General features: G+C 41.6%; 1 protein-coding gene across 16 annotated transcripts in view; it reads right to left on the bottom strand.

Moving 5' to 3' along the window:
• Positions 1-17,498, bottom strand: part of Nsmce2 (NSE2/MMS21 homolog, SMC5-SMC6 complex SUMO ligase) — a 245,470-nt gene that overhangs the window by 195,926 nt on the left and 32,046 nt on the right. For all 16 annotated transcript variants that reach the window (XR_010052954.1, XR_010052955.1, XR_001838681.3 and 13 more), the window contains one exon: positions 9,232-9,338. Coding sequence is in view for 9 of the 16 variants with exons in the window: in XM_017594758.3 (XP_017450247.1) it covers positions 9,232-9,338 (107 nt within the window). In the remaining 7 variants the exon portion in view is untranslated. The remainder of the gene's footprint in view (positions 1-9,231; positions 9,339-17,498) is intronic.

Below are 17,498 nucleotides of genomic sequence, written 5' to 3'. Positions count from 1 at the left end.
TATTCAATAATCTTGTATACACAGAGAAACATATTTAGGGTTCATTTCTGGTACATATATAAAATGTCTAAGAAAATGCCACACATCATTCTTAGACTAGAAATCATATTTACCTCATTATCTGGTACTAATCTTAGAACAACTCCCATGACCGTCCACTAGCTTACCCTGGCTTCTATGGATAAAAATAAGTACAGTTATTATCAGGCAACCTCAGCTTCCACTGCCAAATGTCATACTGCTTCCTGGCCTCTGCACTAGCCCAGGTCCTGGTTCCTTCCCAATCCTTCTGGGTCACAACACTTGACAAGGGCAGCAAGCTCTCTCTCCACAGCCAGCTCCACTCTAGCTTCTGGGAACAGCTCTTCCACAGAAAGGGGGAGAACAGTTTCCCATTGCCCACTGCACACGTGAGTTAAAATTCTTTCAGGATGCTGACTCTGGCCAAGGGAGATGATGACCCTTCTTTGAGGACGTTCCTGCACAACCTGATGGTAGTGTGACAGAGTGTTTAGGATGTCACTTCTCATCCTTCCCAGATGACCTGCACTGCTATCCCCATACCAAGTAGACACTGAGGCTCAAAGTCTAAATGGATACAAGCAGAATTTATTGAGTCTGTCCTCACTACAGGACATGTAGGTATGTTTTTATCATCTCTATCAAACTAGATCACTGTTAAAATTATTTTGTAGCTGTCTTTGGGACAAATCAACAAGGCAAGGCTTTTGTATCTTAAGTAACTGAAGTACATTATGACCGTTAACTGGGTAACTTAATTATGAGATCAATAAAGAACTGCTTTCAACTCCCCAGGTCAGCACGTAGTCACGTATTGGTCTTACAGTGAACCTAAGCATTTGGGGACTCGCTCCCCAGATCGATCGGCTTCCTGCCTTTCTGTTATCCACTCACCACCACTGCCAGATGGTTAAGAAAAAGCCCAAACCTCAAGCTCAGTTCTTGTCAATTATAGAGAAAAGATGATTCTGGAAGTAGATTAAAGTGGCTATCCATGCTATCTATATGTAGGTCCATGTGTGTCCACTCTATGGTCCACAGGCTACAAGCACCCCATGATAGCTATGAATTTAACCTAAGACAAATTTCTAAACTTACTTAAACCATGAGATTCTTTGTTATGGATTTTTCTGTAATTTGATCATAGAGGTCTCAAATGTGAACTTTACAAATGACAAAATCATGCCACGAAGTTCGCTGTGTCAGGCAGACTACATCCAAGGTGAGGACAACAGAGAGTGCTATATAAAGAGCAGTCCTGCCCTGTACATAGTTCATGTTGTTATAGGTAGTTATCACTACCAAGACTTAAGGTTTCCAGTCACCCTACCTGTACCCCAGTGCTTAACTGGAGTGTGTGGTAACCCTGGTTGTTCAAAGGTCTGTTTCCCATGCCCTGCCTGCCAATTTGATAATCTCTCTATTAGATTCGCTATTGTCACAGTGACTAAATTCAGTGAAAGGAAAATGTTGTATTCTGGCCCTTAGTTCAAAGGATAGAGTCCATCAGGGTGGGGAAGGTGGGGCAAACGAGTGGGAGTGACCCCCAGCTGTGACAGAGGGGGCATGAGGCTTCGGGTTATATCCGGACCTCCTCTGGTGATCTACACTCGACAGGCAGGCCTCATCTCTTAATTTGTACAATCTCCCCAAAGAGCACTGCCAGGGAGGCTCAAGGATCCAAACCCATGGGCCTTTGAGGTTACTTTCCACATTCTACCCTGCAGGCTTAGTGAAAGCTGCCCTCTGGCCTGCTCTGTAACTCCCCCACTTTCCTGTCATTTTCCCTTCTTTCTATTTTCCCTGCCATAAATCACAGATGGAGGGGTCTTGACTGTTTCCAGCAGACCGACAGCCACAGAGTCTGGATGTCTTTAAAAGCTTCTTCACTCCTCCTTCACTAGTGGGAGAGCTTACCATTTTCCCTCAAAGCTTGACCCTTTCCCCTCACTTTACAGAATAATCACTGAGGGCCACCTCCTACAGTGGATTTGCTGTGCTCTGCCGACTTCCGAGTTTCCTAGACAATAGAAACCTCTAGAAGAGCTGTTGGATCCAGCCCTTAACTTCCCTGGTAAAATTAGGGAACTGCCAGGAGTGACAAGACGGCTCAGCAGTGCAGAGGAGCTGGGCTCTGTTCCCAGTGCCCATTCAGCAGCTAGAGTTACCAATGACTCCAGCTCCAGAGGACCCAGTGCCCTCTTCAGGCCTCCATTGGCACTGTACAATGGGACAGACAAACAAACATGAAGTCAGGCAAAACACTCGTACACTTAGTTTCAATCTTATTTAAAAAGATGAAGAGGCTGTGACTACAGAAGCGTTTAACAGAGGATTCTTGGGCGTGTCCACCCTCCCCAAAGTGTTTTCTAGTCAGCTCAGTTTAGGACATTTCTAAATATCCTTTTCCTCTGGAGCATCCCATTGCGTATAAGCACATTGAAGGCTTTGGAGTATTTAGAGAAATTCTTTTATTAAGCATTCCCCAAGCTTACTTAACCACAAAATCCTATTCTCCTATTATACTTATTCACATCCAATTAATTCCTATTCCAGAACAACTTTTGAAAATACTGCAATAGAGTACAAGGCCTACTAGAGTATTAAGCATTTTATAATTCTGATTAAAATTGAACATTTAATACCTAACAAAGCACTGATTTCTGTAAGCTATGAAAATGAATCTCAGTGTAAGAATGTCCACCTCTAGCAACCATATTCCCTTGATAACTAAAAGATTTGTCTAAGGTCTTTCCTACAGACCATCTCATTAGTGACAGTATATACAGGCCTAATTCCATGTTTAAGACAAAAAGTCCCAAACACAACTGCAAATTGAAGATGACTACAGAAGAAGCTCTAAAGGACCAACATAGGAGCCATTAAGCAGGAAATAGATATATCCCAAGGCCAAGTAGCTCATGAGTAAATTCCCAAAGTTGGTGCTTCCCCGTTCCCCCTTGAAACTGCTATCCCAGGGCAATGTTCCTGTGGAAGAACAAGTTTGCATGCAATCTGTTCATCAGAGGCTTCGGAATTGAACTGTTTGGGGGAGCATCTCACTCTGGGGAGTTCAGTGTGGGTCACAGGAAGTAAAGAGAGGGTGGGCTCCCAGGGCTGGGGCATTTGGTTCCAACAGCTTCTTACCTGCCTCTCTCTTCTGTCATCCTTGCTAGTCCACAGCCTAGCTTCTTCCATGCTTAGGAATTTTTATCTTTAGGCTTTATAATCCCAAGATCCGTCCGTCCCCCTCCTTTAGTGAGGGCTCAGACTGTCTAGAAGAGCAAAGCACATTTGCACATCCCCTCAGCAGATATTAACACCCAGCAGTCACATCCTCTGTCCTAGAACTTCCTTTAGGTGGTGGAAAATAAGGTATTAGCTTTCTAAGTGAGTTCCAGGACAGCCCATCTACATAATGAGTCCCTGGGGTGGGTGGATGAGTGGGTGGGTGGGGAGCTATAGTGGTGGGGAGATTACCTATAGGGCCACATGTTAAATTGATAATAAACAAACAAAAGCTCTACGCTTACCACTTGATGAAGGATGAAGGGTGAGAGGGCACAGGCACAGGGAAGTGAGACACCAGAAATGGCCAAAACTCACTGCATGATGACAGGACTGAGGTAAACACGCTTTGACCCAGTCTGTACTTTTATCATCCATGGTTGCCAACTACATATGAAGTACATTTCCATGTGGCTAACTAAACATATTAACTATGAAATGGAGATAACACTCAGGTTAGCATATCAAATAACAAACGCAGTAAGCATAATAGGGTAGGGAGACTTCATCTGTGAGAAAGACAAAAGAGCCAATGCTCTCGGGCTTGCAGTAAAAATGTATTAGACACTGACTTAAAAACAGAACCAGCTATGTGACTGCAATTCGATTTAAATCCTTAACGTCTTACGTAATCTGCAAGATGTAAGTAGGACAGACAGAGTTTTGGGTAAAGTGAAGAAAAGACTCAGGCTCTGGATTTCCCAACTGTGTCACATGACGAAGCAGACATAGGTGAAGCTGGATGACTCTTCTCAGAGCTGGGGTGTGCTCTGAAAGTGTATGTCCAAGTGAATCTCAAACTTCTTTTCAAAAGACTATATGAAATAATATATTTCACCACTGATGACTGATAATCTAAGGGACTAATATAAACCAGTTGAATCAACTATCATTTAGCTTTAAGGTTCCAATTCATTTTGAACATCAGAATTGAGATCATTAAAAAGTTTGTAAGAACCATCAAGATGCTGGGGATAGAGTTAGCTAACCGCCAAGCCTAACTCACAACCTGCACTTAACCCTGGGACCACAGGGTAGAAGCACAGAACCAATTTCAAACTGTCCTTTAAGCTCTCCCAATCACAGCAGCCCGAGGCATTTTTGCTGTCTCTTTGAAGGAACACATACTTGAAGACAGATTAGGGTATCCCTTGAACTGATCTGAATTCACCTTTCTCCCCTGTCTACTCTCACTAATCCATAGGCCACAGGCCAAATTATAGGTGTAAGTGCAAACACTAATAAACACAATGAGAAGCCTAGAAGACAACCACTGGGTTTATTTTGTCAGTCTAACTCCAGGAGTAGCATCTACTTGAAAAACAGAATGGTCAGTAATGAAACTGTCCTTAAATGGGATATTGCCATGATATACAGCACCAGGCACAGTAGCCGCTATGGAGTAAGCACTCAAAGATCTGCTAGCAACTCAATCATTGACCAACCTCTGGGGGTTTCACCACCACTTCAGGTTCTTACCTACGAAGGCAGGCATTTTCCTTTGCTTTTCTGGTATTAAGAATTTGGAATAATCAAGGGACTCTAAACTTTAACCAATACCATGCAGTTTTTATCATGACTGCTCTGGAATACAGCTTGAGGTCAGGGATGGTAAGTTCCCCAGGAGTTCCTTTTTTGCTATCCTGGGTTTTTGGATATTCCAAATGAATTTGCAAATTGCTCTAACTCTATGAAGAATTGAGTTGGAATTTTGATGAGGATTGCATTGAATCTGCAGATTGTTCTTGGCAAAATGGCCATCTTTACTATATTAATCCTGCCAATCCATGAGCATGGGAGATCTTCCCACCTTCTGAGATCTTCAATTTCTTTCTTCAGAGATTTGAAGTATTGTCATACAGATCTTTCACTTGCTTAGTTAGAGTCACACTGAGGTATTTTATATTATTTGTGGCTATTGTGAAGGGTGTCGTTTTCCTAATTTCTTTCTCAGTCTGTTTATCTTTGTGTAGAGGAAGGCTACTGATTTGTTTGAATTAATTTTATATCTAGCCACTTTGCTGAAGTCGTTTATCAGCTGTAAGAGTTCTCTGGTGAAATTAAATCAAAACAACCCTGAGATACCAGTTAGAAAGGCTAAGATCAATAACTCAGGAGACAGTAGATGCTAGTGAGGATGTGGAGAAAGAGGAACACTCCTCCATTGTTGGTGGGATTGCAAGCTCTGGAAATCAGTCTGGTGGTTCCTCAGAAAACTAGACATAGTACTACCTGAGGACCCAGCTATACCACTCCTGGGCATATACCCAAAAGATGCTCCAACATATAACAAGGACACATGCTCCAATATGTTCATAGCAGCCTTATTTATAATAGCCAGAAGCTGGAAAGAACCCAGATGTCCTTCAATAGAAGAATGGAAACAGAAAATGTGGTACATTTACATAATGGAGTACTACTCAGCTATTAAAAACAATGACTATATGAAATTCTTAGGCAAGTGGATGGAACTAGAAAATATCATCCTGAGGAATACATAAGAAAAAAATTCACAGATCATATGAAGTTCAAGAAGAAGGAAGGCCAAAATGTGGATGCTTCACTCCTTCTTAGAAGGAAGAACAAAATACTCACGGGAGGAAATACAGAGATAAAGAGTGGAGCAGGGACTGAAGAAAAGGTCATCCAGAAACTGTCCTACCTAGGGATCCATCTCATATGCAGCCACCAAACCTAGTCACTATTGCTGGCGCTAAGAAGTGCTTGCTGACAGGAGCCAGATATGGGTGGCCCCTGAGAGACTCTGCCAGAGCCCTACTAATACAGATGAGGATGCTTGCAGCTAACCACTGGACTGAGCATGGGGACCCCAATGGAGGAGTTAGAGAAAATACTGAAGGAGCTGAAGGGGTTTGCAACACCATAGGAGGAACAACAGTATCAACCAATCAGACCCCACTCTTAGGGACTAAACCACCAACCAATGAGTACACATGGAGGGACCCATGACTCCAGACACGTATGTAGCAGAGGCTGGCATTGTCCAGCATCAATAGGAAGAGAAGCCCTTGTGAAGGCTTGTTTCCCCAGTGTAGGGCGTTGAGGTGGGAGAGGGAGCATCCTCATAGAAACAGGAGGAGGAGGACGCGTTATGGGGGTGGGGCAGGGGAAGGGGATAACATTTGAAATGTAAATATATAAAATATCCAAGAAAAATAAAATTAAAAATTTTTTAAATGTGGGTAAAAAAGATAAACAAAAATAAAAATAGGGAAATAAAAATTGAAAATCTAAAAGAAAAAAAAAGTTCATAATAAGAAAGGCCATGGGTAGCATTTGGCATAAGCTCCTAAATGAGAGTACTATATCTTCAGACGTCTATGACAGAAGACCGTTAGATGAGACACAGGGTTTCTTATCATCCAACCTGACTTACTACTTCATTTTAGATCATGAACACTTCACACATCACCTTAATGAGCTTAAAGCAAATCCTGCATGACATAAATCTTAAAGTAAGCGAAGGTCATGAAAAGTATCGAACAGAACAAAGTACTGGTGTTTTAGAACGTGTATACCCCATCTTTCCAAGTTCTGTTTAGGAATCTCCGTTTGCAACAATACAGTGTCCGACAGCTCCACCAAGAGCTATGGATGCCTGACTGTGTTGATACAGATTATCTAATCTGGTTCACATAGCAGTTGTGAAATTGGCAAATCAATGTTTTTATGATGAAACAAAGAAGAACACAAGGTTCCAAGAGTAAGTTTTGTAACCAAGGATGGTACCTGAGGAAGTGGGAGAATTATGCCACTCCCATCCTCAGATTGCTACTATTTCTACAGTGCTGGCCACCTCGGCCCCTCCCCAACCGCTACTCATTCTTTATACCTCAGCACAAGCAACAAGGCAGTAATGCCGTATCTTCAAGTACAAAAAGTCTTATCAAAACATTTCCCTCCAAATCACAGTCCTGCCCTCTGAGTCCCTGAATGAATGTCTCAAAAACCTTTATAGGTTGGGACTACTTTGGTCTTGTGTGACACTTACATTCACAATGTGGTCAGAAAAGGGAAAGACAGTATTCTCCTCAGTGAAAGCCCAGAAACATTGTAATTAGCATCAGAATCTCTAAATCCATTCACTCCACTGTGCAGTAAAGTGTTGACCAAAAATCAGAAGAAACTCAAAAGCAGAACGTAACGGCATCTGGAGGGGGAGCACCTCCAGATGACAGACGTGCTGGTCACTTCTAATACATATGAGTTGTGGGGTTTGCTTTGAGTTCAACTTTTTCTTTAAGAGTCCTTGAGGCCAGGTATGGTGGTGTATGCCTTTATTCCCAGTACTCAAGAGTCAGAGGGAGTAAGTTCTAGACCAGTCAGTGCTCTATAGTGAGGCTGTCTCAAAAGAATGACAAGAACTGGGAAGGATGAGAGCTCTATTTTTCTCTTTGCTAAGTGCATCAAGTATCTGTGAATCTTAAAGTTTAGAGGGAAAACTAAATTCTTTGCCTTCAAAATCTTCTTTTCTTGTCAGTACAATAAGCCACATGGACACATTTGCACATAGGAAAGTTAAAAGTCATTGTCAATAACACCATGAAAGCATAGGCAAAGCAGGATTGATCATTCTCCTGACTTGGAACTTCAGCAGCAAACATACAGAGTCTTTAAAATGAGCTGAATTCATATGCTGGTTTTTCAACTGTGGATACATATTAAGTAAAAGAATCATAAAAAAACCAAAACAACCCAGGACATCCCAGTCCTGCTCCAGACATGTGGGAAAATAAAGGAGGAACAAACTGGCTGGTTCTAGAACTAAGAACCTTTGGTCCAGCTGGGTGTGGTGGCAAATGTCTACAATCCTAGCTGAGGATGGAGGAGGTGAGAATGAGCTATTGAGATACTGTCTCAAGGTGGGGGAAGGAAGGAAGGAAGTCTATTGCCTTATTACCCATTTTCAAATTTGACACCACCAAAATGTATTTTCACATCAAAAATTATGCAGAGAACTAGAACTAAAAGTCACAATAGCCAAAAAAAAAAAAAAAAAAAAAACCTGGAATTTTACAATTTGAGTGATTTTATTATTTAGCTTTAAGCAACTATTCTTAATCAAAGTTATATCACACAAAAGAATAGGCATTGAAAAGCAGGAAAAACATTTATATTTAATGCTCATAGTAGTGGCTTAAGTATTAGACAACATAAAATTTTAATCTTCACCTGAACAGTGGTTGATCTTGTTAAATACTTGCTTTTTGGAATTTTCCCACAGCCATAAGGATAAAAATCAAATAAAGAAACCAGAAGTGCAAGGCAGCCTACTATACAGGTATCTGGTCACTTCGGCAGGGAGTTCGCAGAAGCATTACTGCAATCTATTGCTCCCTTCTTACTCACCACAGCACTACTAAAGAGGATATTGCTACCTCCCCACCTTAACTGCCTTATGTGTGGCTCCTGTGACAGCTGGAGTCAACAGAGAGAAGTTTGGCTTCTGGAACAACTGAAATGCCAACTTTATTTTTAAAGTTACTATAAATGCTTGCTTCTACATTATCTGATTCTAAAAATTTTACAAGAGATGCATATTGGTTAAAGTTAGAGAATGAGTAACAAACCTGGTCTAAGCTATATGCTTAAGCAAATATGACAAACAGAAACAAGCTGTACACACTTTTAACAGGTCAATGAAAATCTACTCATTTGAGGGGGCTTACTAAAACTCTTCAGACAAAAATGAAAGACAATTTAAAATCCTTTTCATCTGCCAATTAGCCGAGGTACCCAGCTGCGGAAGATCTCATAGATACTCTTTGCTCCATGAGTGCTGATCAACATCTGCTTCAGAAAGGACACGGAGCTGTTCAGGGTCGAAACAAACTTAGACTGTTTCCATTTCTAGATCACTGAGCTGCAGGCACACTCGTCAGGGAAGTGGAATAAACTTACATGATTTATTGTAGACTGGACAGCCTTAACATAATGGTTTAGTTCTCGATCCATTTTAGCAAATTCAACCATGGCCTTGTCCATACTGTACTCACTACTCACTTCAGCTGAAAGAGAAAAAGAAGCCATGATTATTGTTTTCTACTTCAAATGCCACATCTGGAAAAAGTTCAAACAATAAAATCATCCAAATGCTATTTTGTAAAAGTACTGCACTTTTCTTCAAAATCTGGTCAACAATCGACTTTGTCCATTCGTCTGTTCCTCCCTTTCCAGAGCATCCCGGGGGTTGGAGAGCGACTTATGGGCATTTGCCTTTTTCACGTGACATCCTACTCTTTTTTTCCTCGCCTGTTCTTTCATAGAATGAGACAAATTCCTATGATTTTCCTAGCCCACTGCGTCTGACACACACACAAATCCACTATATTGTTATTACAAAGGAGAACTAAGGATTTAAAACAAAATGTGCTGCAAAATATTAAGTTCTGGTCTCTGAGCCTTCTGCAGTACATCAAGAGGACAGGCACCAATCTTCCCGCACACTCCATGGTCCTTCCTTCTCAGGATCACTGTCGCCATTCCTTCTAACGATTTCTCCCCCCTTATGGTCCGCTGCTCTTCACCTGTGTTTTTCAGCTCCTCCGGACATCCTCCGGGCTCTAGAGCCATAACTGAGGCTGCCTATAGGTCACAAATGGTCCCCGTAGATCCTTCCTTAGGCTTTAAGGTTTATTACTAAAACCTGGCTGGGGCAAACTGGAGAGAGAAAAAGTCACACTACCCAGAAGTTCTTTGTCACTAGATTCCACAGCATATATTTCCACCATCAAAAGTCCCCAACCTAGGGCTAGAGAGATGATTCAGACATTCAGAGTACATACAGCTCTTGACATGGATCTGAGCTCAGTTCCCAACTTGAAACTTCAGGGACTGGAAGATCTGATATCCTCTCCTGGCTTCCTTAGGCACCTGCACTCACATGCACACAGGCTCTCCCTCCCACCACACACCCAATCCCACATACACATAATTAAAAATAAAATACATCTTTTAAAAATTGCCCCATTTAGCCAGATCTAGTGGCACAGGCAGGTAACCCTAGCACTCAGGATGCTGAAGAAAGAGGTAGGAATTTAAGGTCAGCTTGGTATACTTTACCTCATCTCTCAACACTCCCACCCAACACACACACACACACACACACACACACACACACACACACACACACACAACACACACACACAACACACACAACACACATACACAACACACACACAACACACACAACACAACACACAACACACACACACACACACACACACACACACAGAGTTTCACAAAAACCTACAATTCACCAAATTATATCTGAACATCCTTCAAGAAGTGAGCTCAAATCCCATCTGTTCTGAAAGTATACGAACTTAGAAGCAACTATTTGCTTAATTTATCTTAACACCTACTCTGCCTATTTTGGCACCATAAGTAATCATGCCTTTCTTAGTCCCATTTTCCCATTTCTCCATAGACATGAATGGTGTATTAGCATTCCAAGATCCAACAAAGAGTTACAGAATTGATATTTCTTCTGTATTTTCCTAGGATCATTATTTCCTAAATCTGGAAGTGACCTATATGATATTCTGTTGAATTAAAATAAAGAAAACATATGGTATATACTCATTTGTCTACTCTATTTTCACTATGATCTTTTTTTCCATCAGAAAAAAAGAAATACCAATACTGGGTAGGGGTAGAAGGCAGAATCACATAAAGATGTGAAAATCCTGAGAATGAGAATCCAAGACAGGGCTTCAATGTAAGCTTTTCTGCAGGACTGGCACGGGAAGTAATGACCATGAGGGGACAGAACACAGATGTACAGTGATACAAACTGCTGTAACAGTTAACGAATGCTTCATTAGGCACCAGTCCTATGCACAGCATATTGTATTTGTGGTAAAGCCTACAGTACCATATCGGGCTAAGTGAGACAGGTGGTTGGTCGTTCTGTTTGTTCAATACTGGGGATTAAATCCAGGGTCTCACACATACTAGGCAAGAATTTTATCACTGAGCTACATCCCCAGCCCTTTAAATTGCCCTGACTGATCTTGAATTTGCTATGTAGCCCAAATGGGTCTTGAATCAGGGCTCTTCTTGCCTTGGCTTCCAACATAGCTGTTATTACAGGGTCATACCACCAGACCAATCAAAGATGGGTAGTTTTTACTTGTTTTTTACACAGAAGAAAGCTAAAATACCATATTCTAAGCAATAACTGGTACCAAGCAGCAACAGTACCAAACAGAAGAATGAAACTTCCAACTCTGACTTTCTAATGGTAAAACAAAGATGCTACTCTGTTGGACAAAATGGAATTTGAATATGATAGAGACGCCAACTCCTTCACAAGTATTTAAGGCCATCTGAGCACATCAGCTCTGCTTCCAGTTTAGACCCTTAGAACAATACTTCTAAGTAGGCCATTGGGAATGTGACTCAGGCTTAGTGGACCTGCTCTGGAGGGTTCTTTCTAAATTCCTCAAATAGAACAAATGGGTAAGAAAAAAAGTGCTTCCCCCAGGTTAGAAGTACACTAAGTTTTAACACAGGGGAAGCATCTTTTCCCGTCCTCACAGTAGTTTGAAGTGCTACAACAACAGTCACATCACCCCTTGCATTGCTAGGAGAACATCAGCCAAGTCTGGATGCTGAAAAGTCAAGGGTACAAGAGTCTAAGAGCACTAGCAACCAAGCACACAGACAGAAGCTGCTACAAACTTCTTTTAGGTCACAAAGAGAACCATGGAGAAATGGCTGGGGGAACATAAATCCTACAAAAAAACCTCGTGGTCAGAAATAACCTTTATTACTTATACATCTAGTTGTTCTCCCCCATCTAAACATGGTCTGAGCGGGGTGGGAATATTGAAATTTCTTCCATATGTCATTCTACAAACAATGATTTACTAGAATCAACCCTTTCTTTCAGTTATTGAATGAACCTACATGAAATACATGAACATTGATTCCCAAGCCAATGCACACATGGAGATGACCCATGGAGATAACTCAAGGCCTCTTGGAGAGGCCACCCGGCACCTGGCACCTTAACGAAGAAATTGTTCCAAGAAGTTAAAGTTAGTACAATAACTGGCTGAAATGTCTCCCTACCTCCACCCCAGCAAACCAAGTACAGAGGGCACAGATAATCCCTCTTTGCATTATAAAATTCGAGCTGTCAGTAAGCATGCCAGCTTACAGACAGCCAACCCAACAATGCCATGACAGCTAGTTCTAACAGTCCAAAACCACTGTAGCCTGCATACCTCATGTGTGTTACAAGTGTGACTTAGACCAGAAAGAGCCACAAAATAACTCATCCCTTGAAGTTAAGTTTCTGTCTTGTTTTTGTTTTTCCTTCTCAGGGGCAAACTCCAAAACAACAAAACAAAAACAAAACCCCCAAAACCAAAGAATAACAGAATCACTGGAAGAGGGCTTCGTTTTAGATTGAAATACTCTGATGCTTACATAATTGGAGAAGTCTCTAGCTGGATGAAGCTGGCCTGCTTATGGTTTTCCTAAAGGCAGACAAACCTATAATTATGCAATCTCGGCAGCCACGCTATTCATTAGACACGTCATCTGTTACTCAATGCTAAAATGCACCAACAGCAATAACTCTTACTATTCTCTGCTTTGAAGCGCTGAAAAAGCATTGAAGTTATATTAAGCAGAAATGGGTGACTTAGACTAGAATCAAACCCAACTTCAAACAAAATTTATAGGCTTTAATGAGAGGAAGATAATGGGCTGAGTTGGGAACAAATATGAACATATGAAGGCAAAACAGTAGCCACTGATGCCAGTTGTCCTGGATGTGGAAGAGCACAGTGAAGTTAGAGACAACTCTGAGAAAGGGGGGAGAGGAGGCAAATAAGCTGCTTTATGGACATGGACTCTCAAGAAGGAATCGCTCCCAAGGTGTAGCTAAAAACTGAAGGTGACAAGCATGATGACATGGTGTCCTTACGTGGCACAGTGGGAGAGCATGAGATTTCTTTTCCCATTCAGTTGCAGTACTGTCCAGGGTTGATTCATGCCTGTTTGTTCAGTATAATTTTCTAGGCCACAGGTTTAAAAGCAGAAGCAGGTGGGGGAAGCAGTTCTTTACCGTGGCATGTCTGAGTCCACCTGGCCATGATCAACAGACTAACCCAACTGCCATTCCAGACCAGCAACCAGGTTATTGAGGGAGAGAGGTTAAGAGGCACAGTTCTGGACCTGCTTATTCTAAATAGGGCCTTCCCTAACCACACGTACACTGTGCCTGCAGCCCATAGTATGCACCTAGAGGATTAACTTCCCTGAGGTCCAGTTCTAGGGTTTGGGAAATAGAGTTGAAAGTCACACACAGTCTCTAGGTCTTTATTAGACCAGCCTTCACTGAAACAAACATCAAAATGTAGGCTTGCCTTCCTTGTCTCTCCAAGCAAATCACAAAGACCCTGAACATTGCAACACCTCACATGTCTTTTTGTGGTGCACTCGTCGAAAGCTCCCTATGATCTCAGCTATAAGGTCCCCTCTCCAACATCGCTCTACTGTCCAGAAGAGGACCAAGTATCCCCTCCCTTATCAATCCATAAAATCTCTTTGCCTTTACAAGTAGGACAGATGTGCACACACACTAGGGAGGCACACCCTCAAGACAAATGTCACCTACTTATACTTTCCCCCTGCGTATCTGTTCAGTTGAACAGCTTTGTCCATGGACAAGCTGTTTTCTGAAATTTTGTCCTAAACAAATAACAAGAAAACAGTGGGATCAGGTTAATTTTTCTATAGTACAAAGCTACACACAAGCATGTCTGAACAGAAACACAACCAGTTACATGGAGTTGATTAAATTCAAAGCATGTATTTTATTAGTGAATTACCAAGCTAAGACAAAGCAGACATGTAGTGTTGCTAAGGATTGCTGACTATGAGTCAACATGACTCATACACTCAGAAGAATCTGATAAACACTAAATGTCATAAAATACACATACCATTTTGGCAAGGAAGAAGGAGGGTGGCAAAGGGTTGTCTGCCTTTATTTTAAATTTCTTAGAATAAATGGCACACGTAGCCAGAAGATTTTATTTTCTAAAAACTGGGAATAAATATTTCCAGATCTTTTCAAATGAGATCTTGATTCTTCCATATTTTCTATAAAAAGTATTTATTTTTTTTTTGGAGAAATGCAAACAGATGACAGTGTAAACAATATTCTCAACTTCTCTGTGTCAAAATCAAACTAAAACCTGAATTCTCTGTAAATCAGCTCCAATTACCTATCTCTAGTGACATATATCTGCATGTCTCCTGGCAGATATTAAGCAATCTACAGTCATCAGGAGATGAATTTAATGACTTACTCACTGCTTGAGCAATCTTTAATAGAAACTTGGTTACTTCTCACTACACTGAACTTCAAAGTTGTAATTATTCCTCCACACAGATATTAGTGTGGTAAAATTAAAACTGAATCCCCATGTTATAACTGCCTCCCACTGGAAATAAGTATGCAGTATCAGGTGTATGATATAAACTAGTCAGCAGCTGGTTTCTTCCCAAATTCTAGAAGTCCTGGAGGACTTTCTCCCTTCTGCCATCTGCCCACCCCCAACCATCCCATCATATAATAACACAGACATGGGAAGCTTCAAACCACATAACTGAAAGGGCAGTCTGCAATCCAGGTTCAAGACAATCTTGATTACTTCCTTGTAGACTGTGTAGTCTTTGGAAAGACTGTTTCCACACTTCCATAATGGGTGTCAGAATAGTATTGAGGGCTGGAGAGATGGCTGAGTGGTTAAGAGCGGTTGTGATTCTTGCAGGGGACCAGGGTTCAATTCCTAGCACCCATATGACAGCTCACATGAGCCTCTAATTCCCGATCCAGGAGATTTGATGCCCTCTTTGGCCTCCATCACACCAGGAATGCATGTGGTGTACACTCATACATGCAGGCAAATACTCATATACATAAAATAAAATACACATCTTTTAAAACGAGAAAAAGATAAAGAATAAAGTTGTTATCCTGTTATCCAAGAGCCTGACTTGGAGTGAGCACTAACCAGCCATATCTGTAACTAAACCAATACAGAGTAGATAGTTAATCTGCAAATCTAAAAAGCATTTTGCCCTCAGAACTACAAAGTATCAAGTATGTATTAACTTGCGAAGCACCCAGATGAACCATGACTCCAAACCTCAGTGAGCAGTGTTGCAGACACTCCTTTCCAAGTTCAGAAACTCCTTTACTTCACAAATGGTTACTGAGCACCTACTACATACACATCAGGCTGGGGAAATGCCTTAAAGGAAGAGGAACGGCAGCTAAACCACCACAGGACACAAAGAAATTTAGCAGAAGGCCATGGCTGTTCACCACACTGGGGTAGAGGCTAAACAAATGGTTTCACTGCTCTCCATGGAGACTGATTCAGAATTATAATAGTCAGAGAAAAACACTGATGATGAACAAAGAAAGCCATGAAAGGAAAAATGAACAACCTTGAATGGGCACTGACTATGTATGAGGATCTGTGAACACACTACTTCTGATCCAACATAAATTGGGCACTATTAAGCATATAATAGAGATAAGGAAATTAACTCCCAGAGAGGTGAAGTCATCTGGCAGGTCATGGAGTTAATAAATGGTAGAGTTCTGACCTGAAGTCAGCACCAGAGTCACAAACCACAGTGTATGAACTACCACAGACATAGACAAACATACTTGATACAGAAGTCATGGAGTAATGAATGTGCTGTTCCTTATCTAAAGGCTTTTTGTTGCATCGCCTTCCTGAGAGAGGAAAGGACACAGGGGAAAGAGACTAGTTTAGTTTATTGTACTCCTCCTCAGACTCAATTTCCCTTCACTATACAGACAAATACTCCCATGAAACATTGGTTGGCATTCCATAAACTACCATGGCAAAGGTGTTACAGTAAAGCTTCCAGTTACTAAAGCACCATAGGCTCCTCTCATCTTAAAACACACCCTTAGCCTCTCTTGGTTCTCTCGGGTCAAACACGTTCCCCACATCTCCACCCTCGATTTCTTCCTACTAGCCTGGAAAGAAGTGGTGAGTTCTAGGCAGGAAGCAATATTCACAGCAGCATTTCCCAACTAATAACATTTCTGTCTGGGCCAAGTCTTATCTACACAGTGAGACTTGCAGACCCAGGAAAGAGGCTTAAGGAACAGAGTTTGGCTTTGATTCTGGTCCAACACCAAAGCACCTGCAATGAATTTCTGGCTATAAAGACAAAAAGGAATCTCTTCTGAGTAAGACTACAATGGTTGCTGAGAAACTTAGAGGATACTGGTGAATCATCCAATATGATACCTCACAGTGAAAACTGATGGCTATTTCTCTTTATTAATCATACTTTCTAACATTCTCAATATAAATTTATCTCACTTAAGCTAGCAAATGCTGAATCATGTGGTTTACCCACATATTTAAAAGCACTGTTTCATATTAGTAAAGTATACGGCTGAAAACTGAGATGATACACCAGTGCGGTATCTACAGCCCACAAAGCTCTCTGCGTAGAGTCAACACTGCTATGAGGGCCTGACTGTAACCTCAGGGCTCATCTGTGTACTACATGCCACCCTCTGAAGATGACTACAGACACAGCAAAACAGTCCAAGACAGAATGGAAATAAGGACTCAATGCATGACGCGTTAGGAAAAGCGACCTTCATGTCTCCCAGTGAAGTACAGTGTTCTTTAGCTGCCTAGTCTCCATGCACAGGAACACAAAGACTGAGCACAAGGCCTCTTTTAAGTCCAGGATATCTACTCTACAGTATCAACATTAAAGCAAATAAAACCAAATTCCACAGCAGAGCAAGGACAGTGATGCAGGCAAGGCCGAGCAAGCTCAGAGTGTAGTAGTGGAGTTTCACTGTTAGCCAACAGTGACTACTGCCAAGCATGCTCTCCATGCCTGCATCTGCTGTTCTGAAGAGAAGCCATAGGGCAGTGCTGTATCTTCTTACAAAGAGCACTGACAAATTTTTACCCCACTCAGCATGGCCTCAAGAGCACTGACACAGCCTCTAGAACTCTGTGTGTGATGAGAAAGTCTGTTCCACAGCTGAACTTCTCCAATTATTGGAGTCCTTCCAGAAAAATCTAGTTTAGCACCAGACAAAGATAACAATAAATCGGAACTCTTCACGAATT

This window comes from Rattus norvegicus, chromosome 7 (assembly GCF_036323735.1).
Source record: "Rattus norvegicus strain BN/NHsdMcwi chromosome 7, GRCr8, whole genome shotgun sequence".
In the NCBI taxonomy this organism is placed as follows: Eukaryota; Metazoa; Chordata; class Mammalia; order Rodentia; family Muridae; genus Rattus; species Rattus norvegicus.
This window is presented reverse-complemented; position numbering and strand designations above follow the sequence as displayed.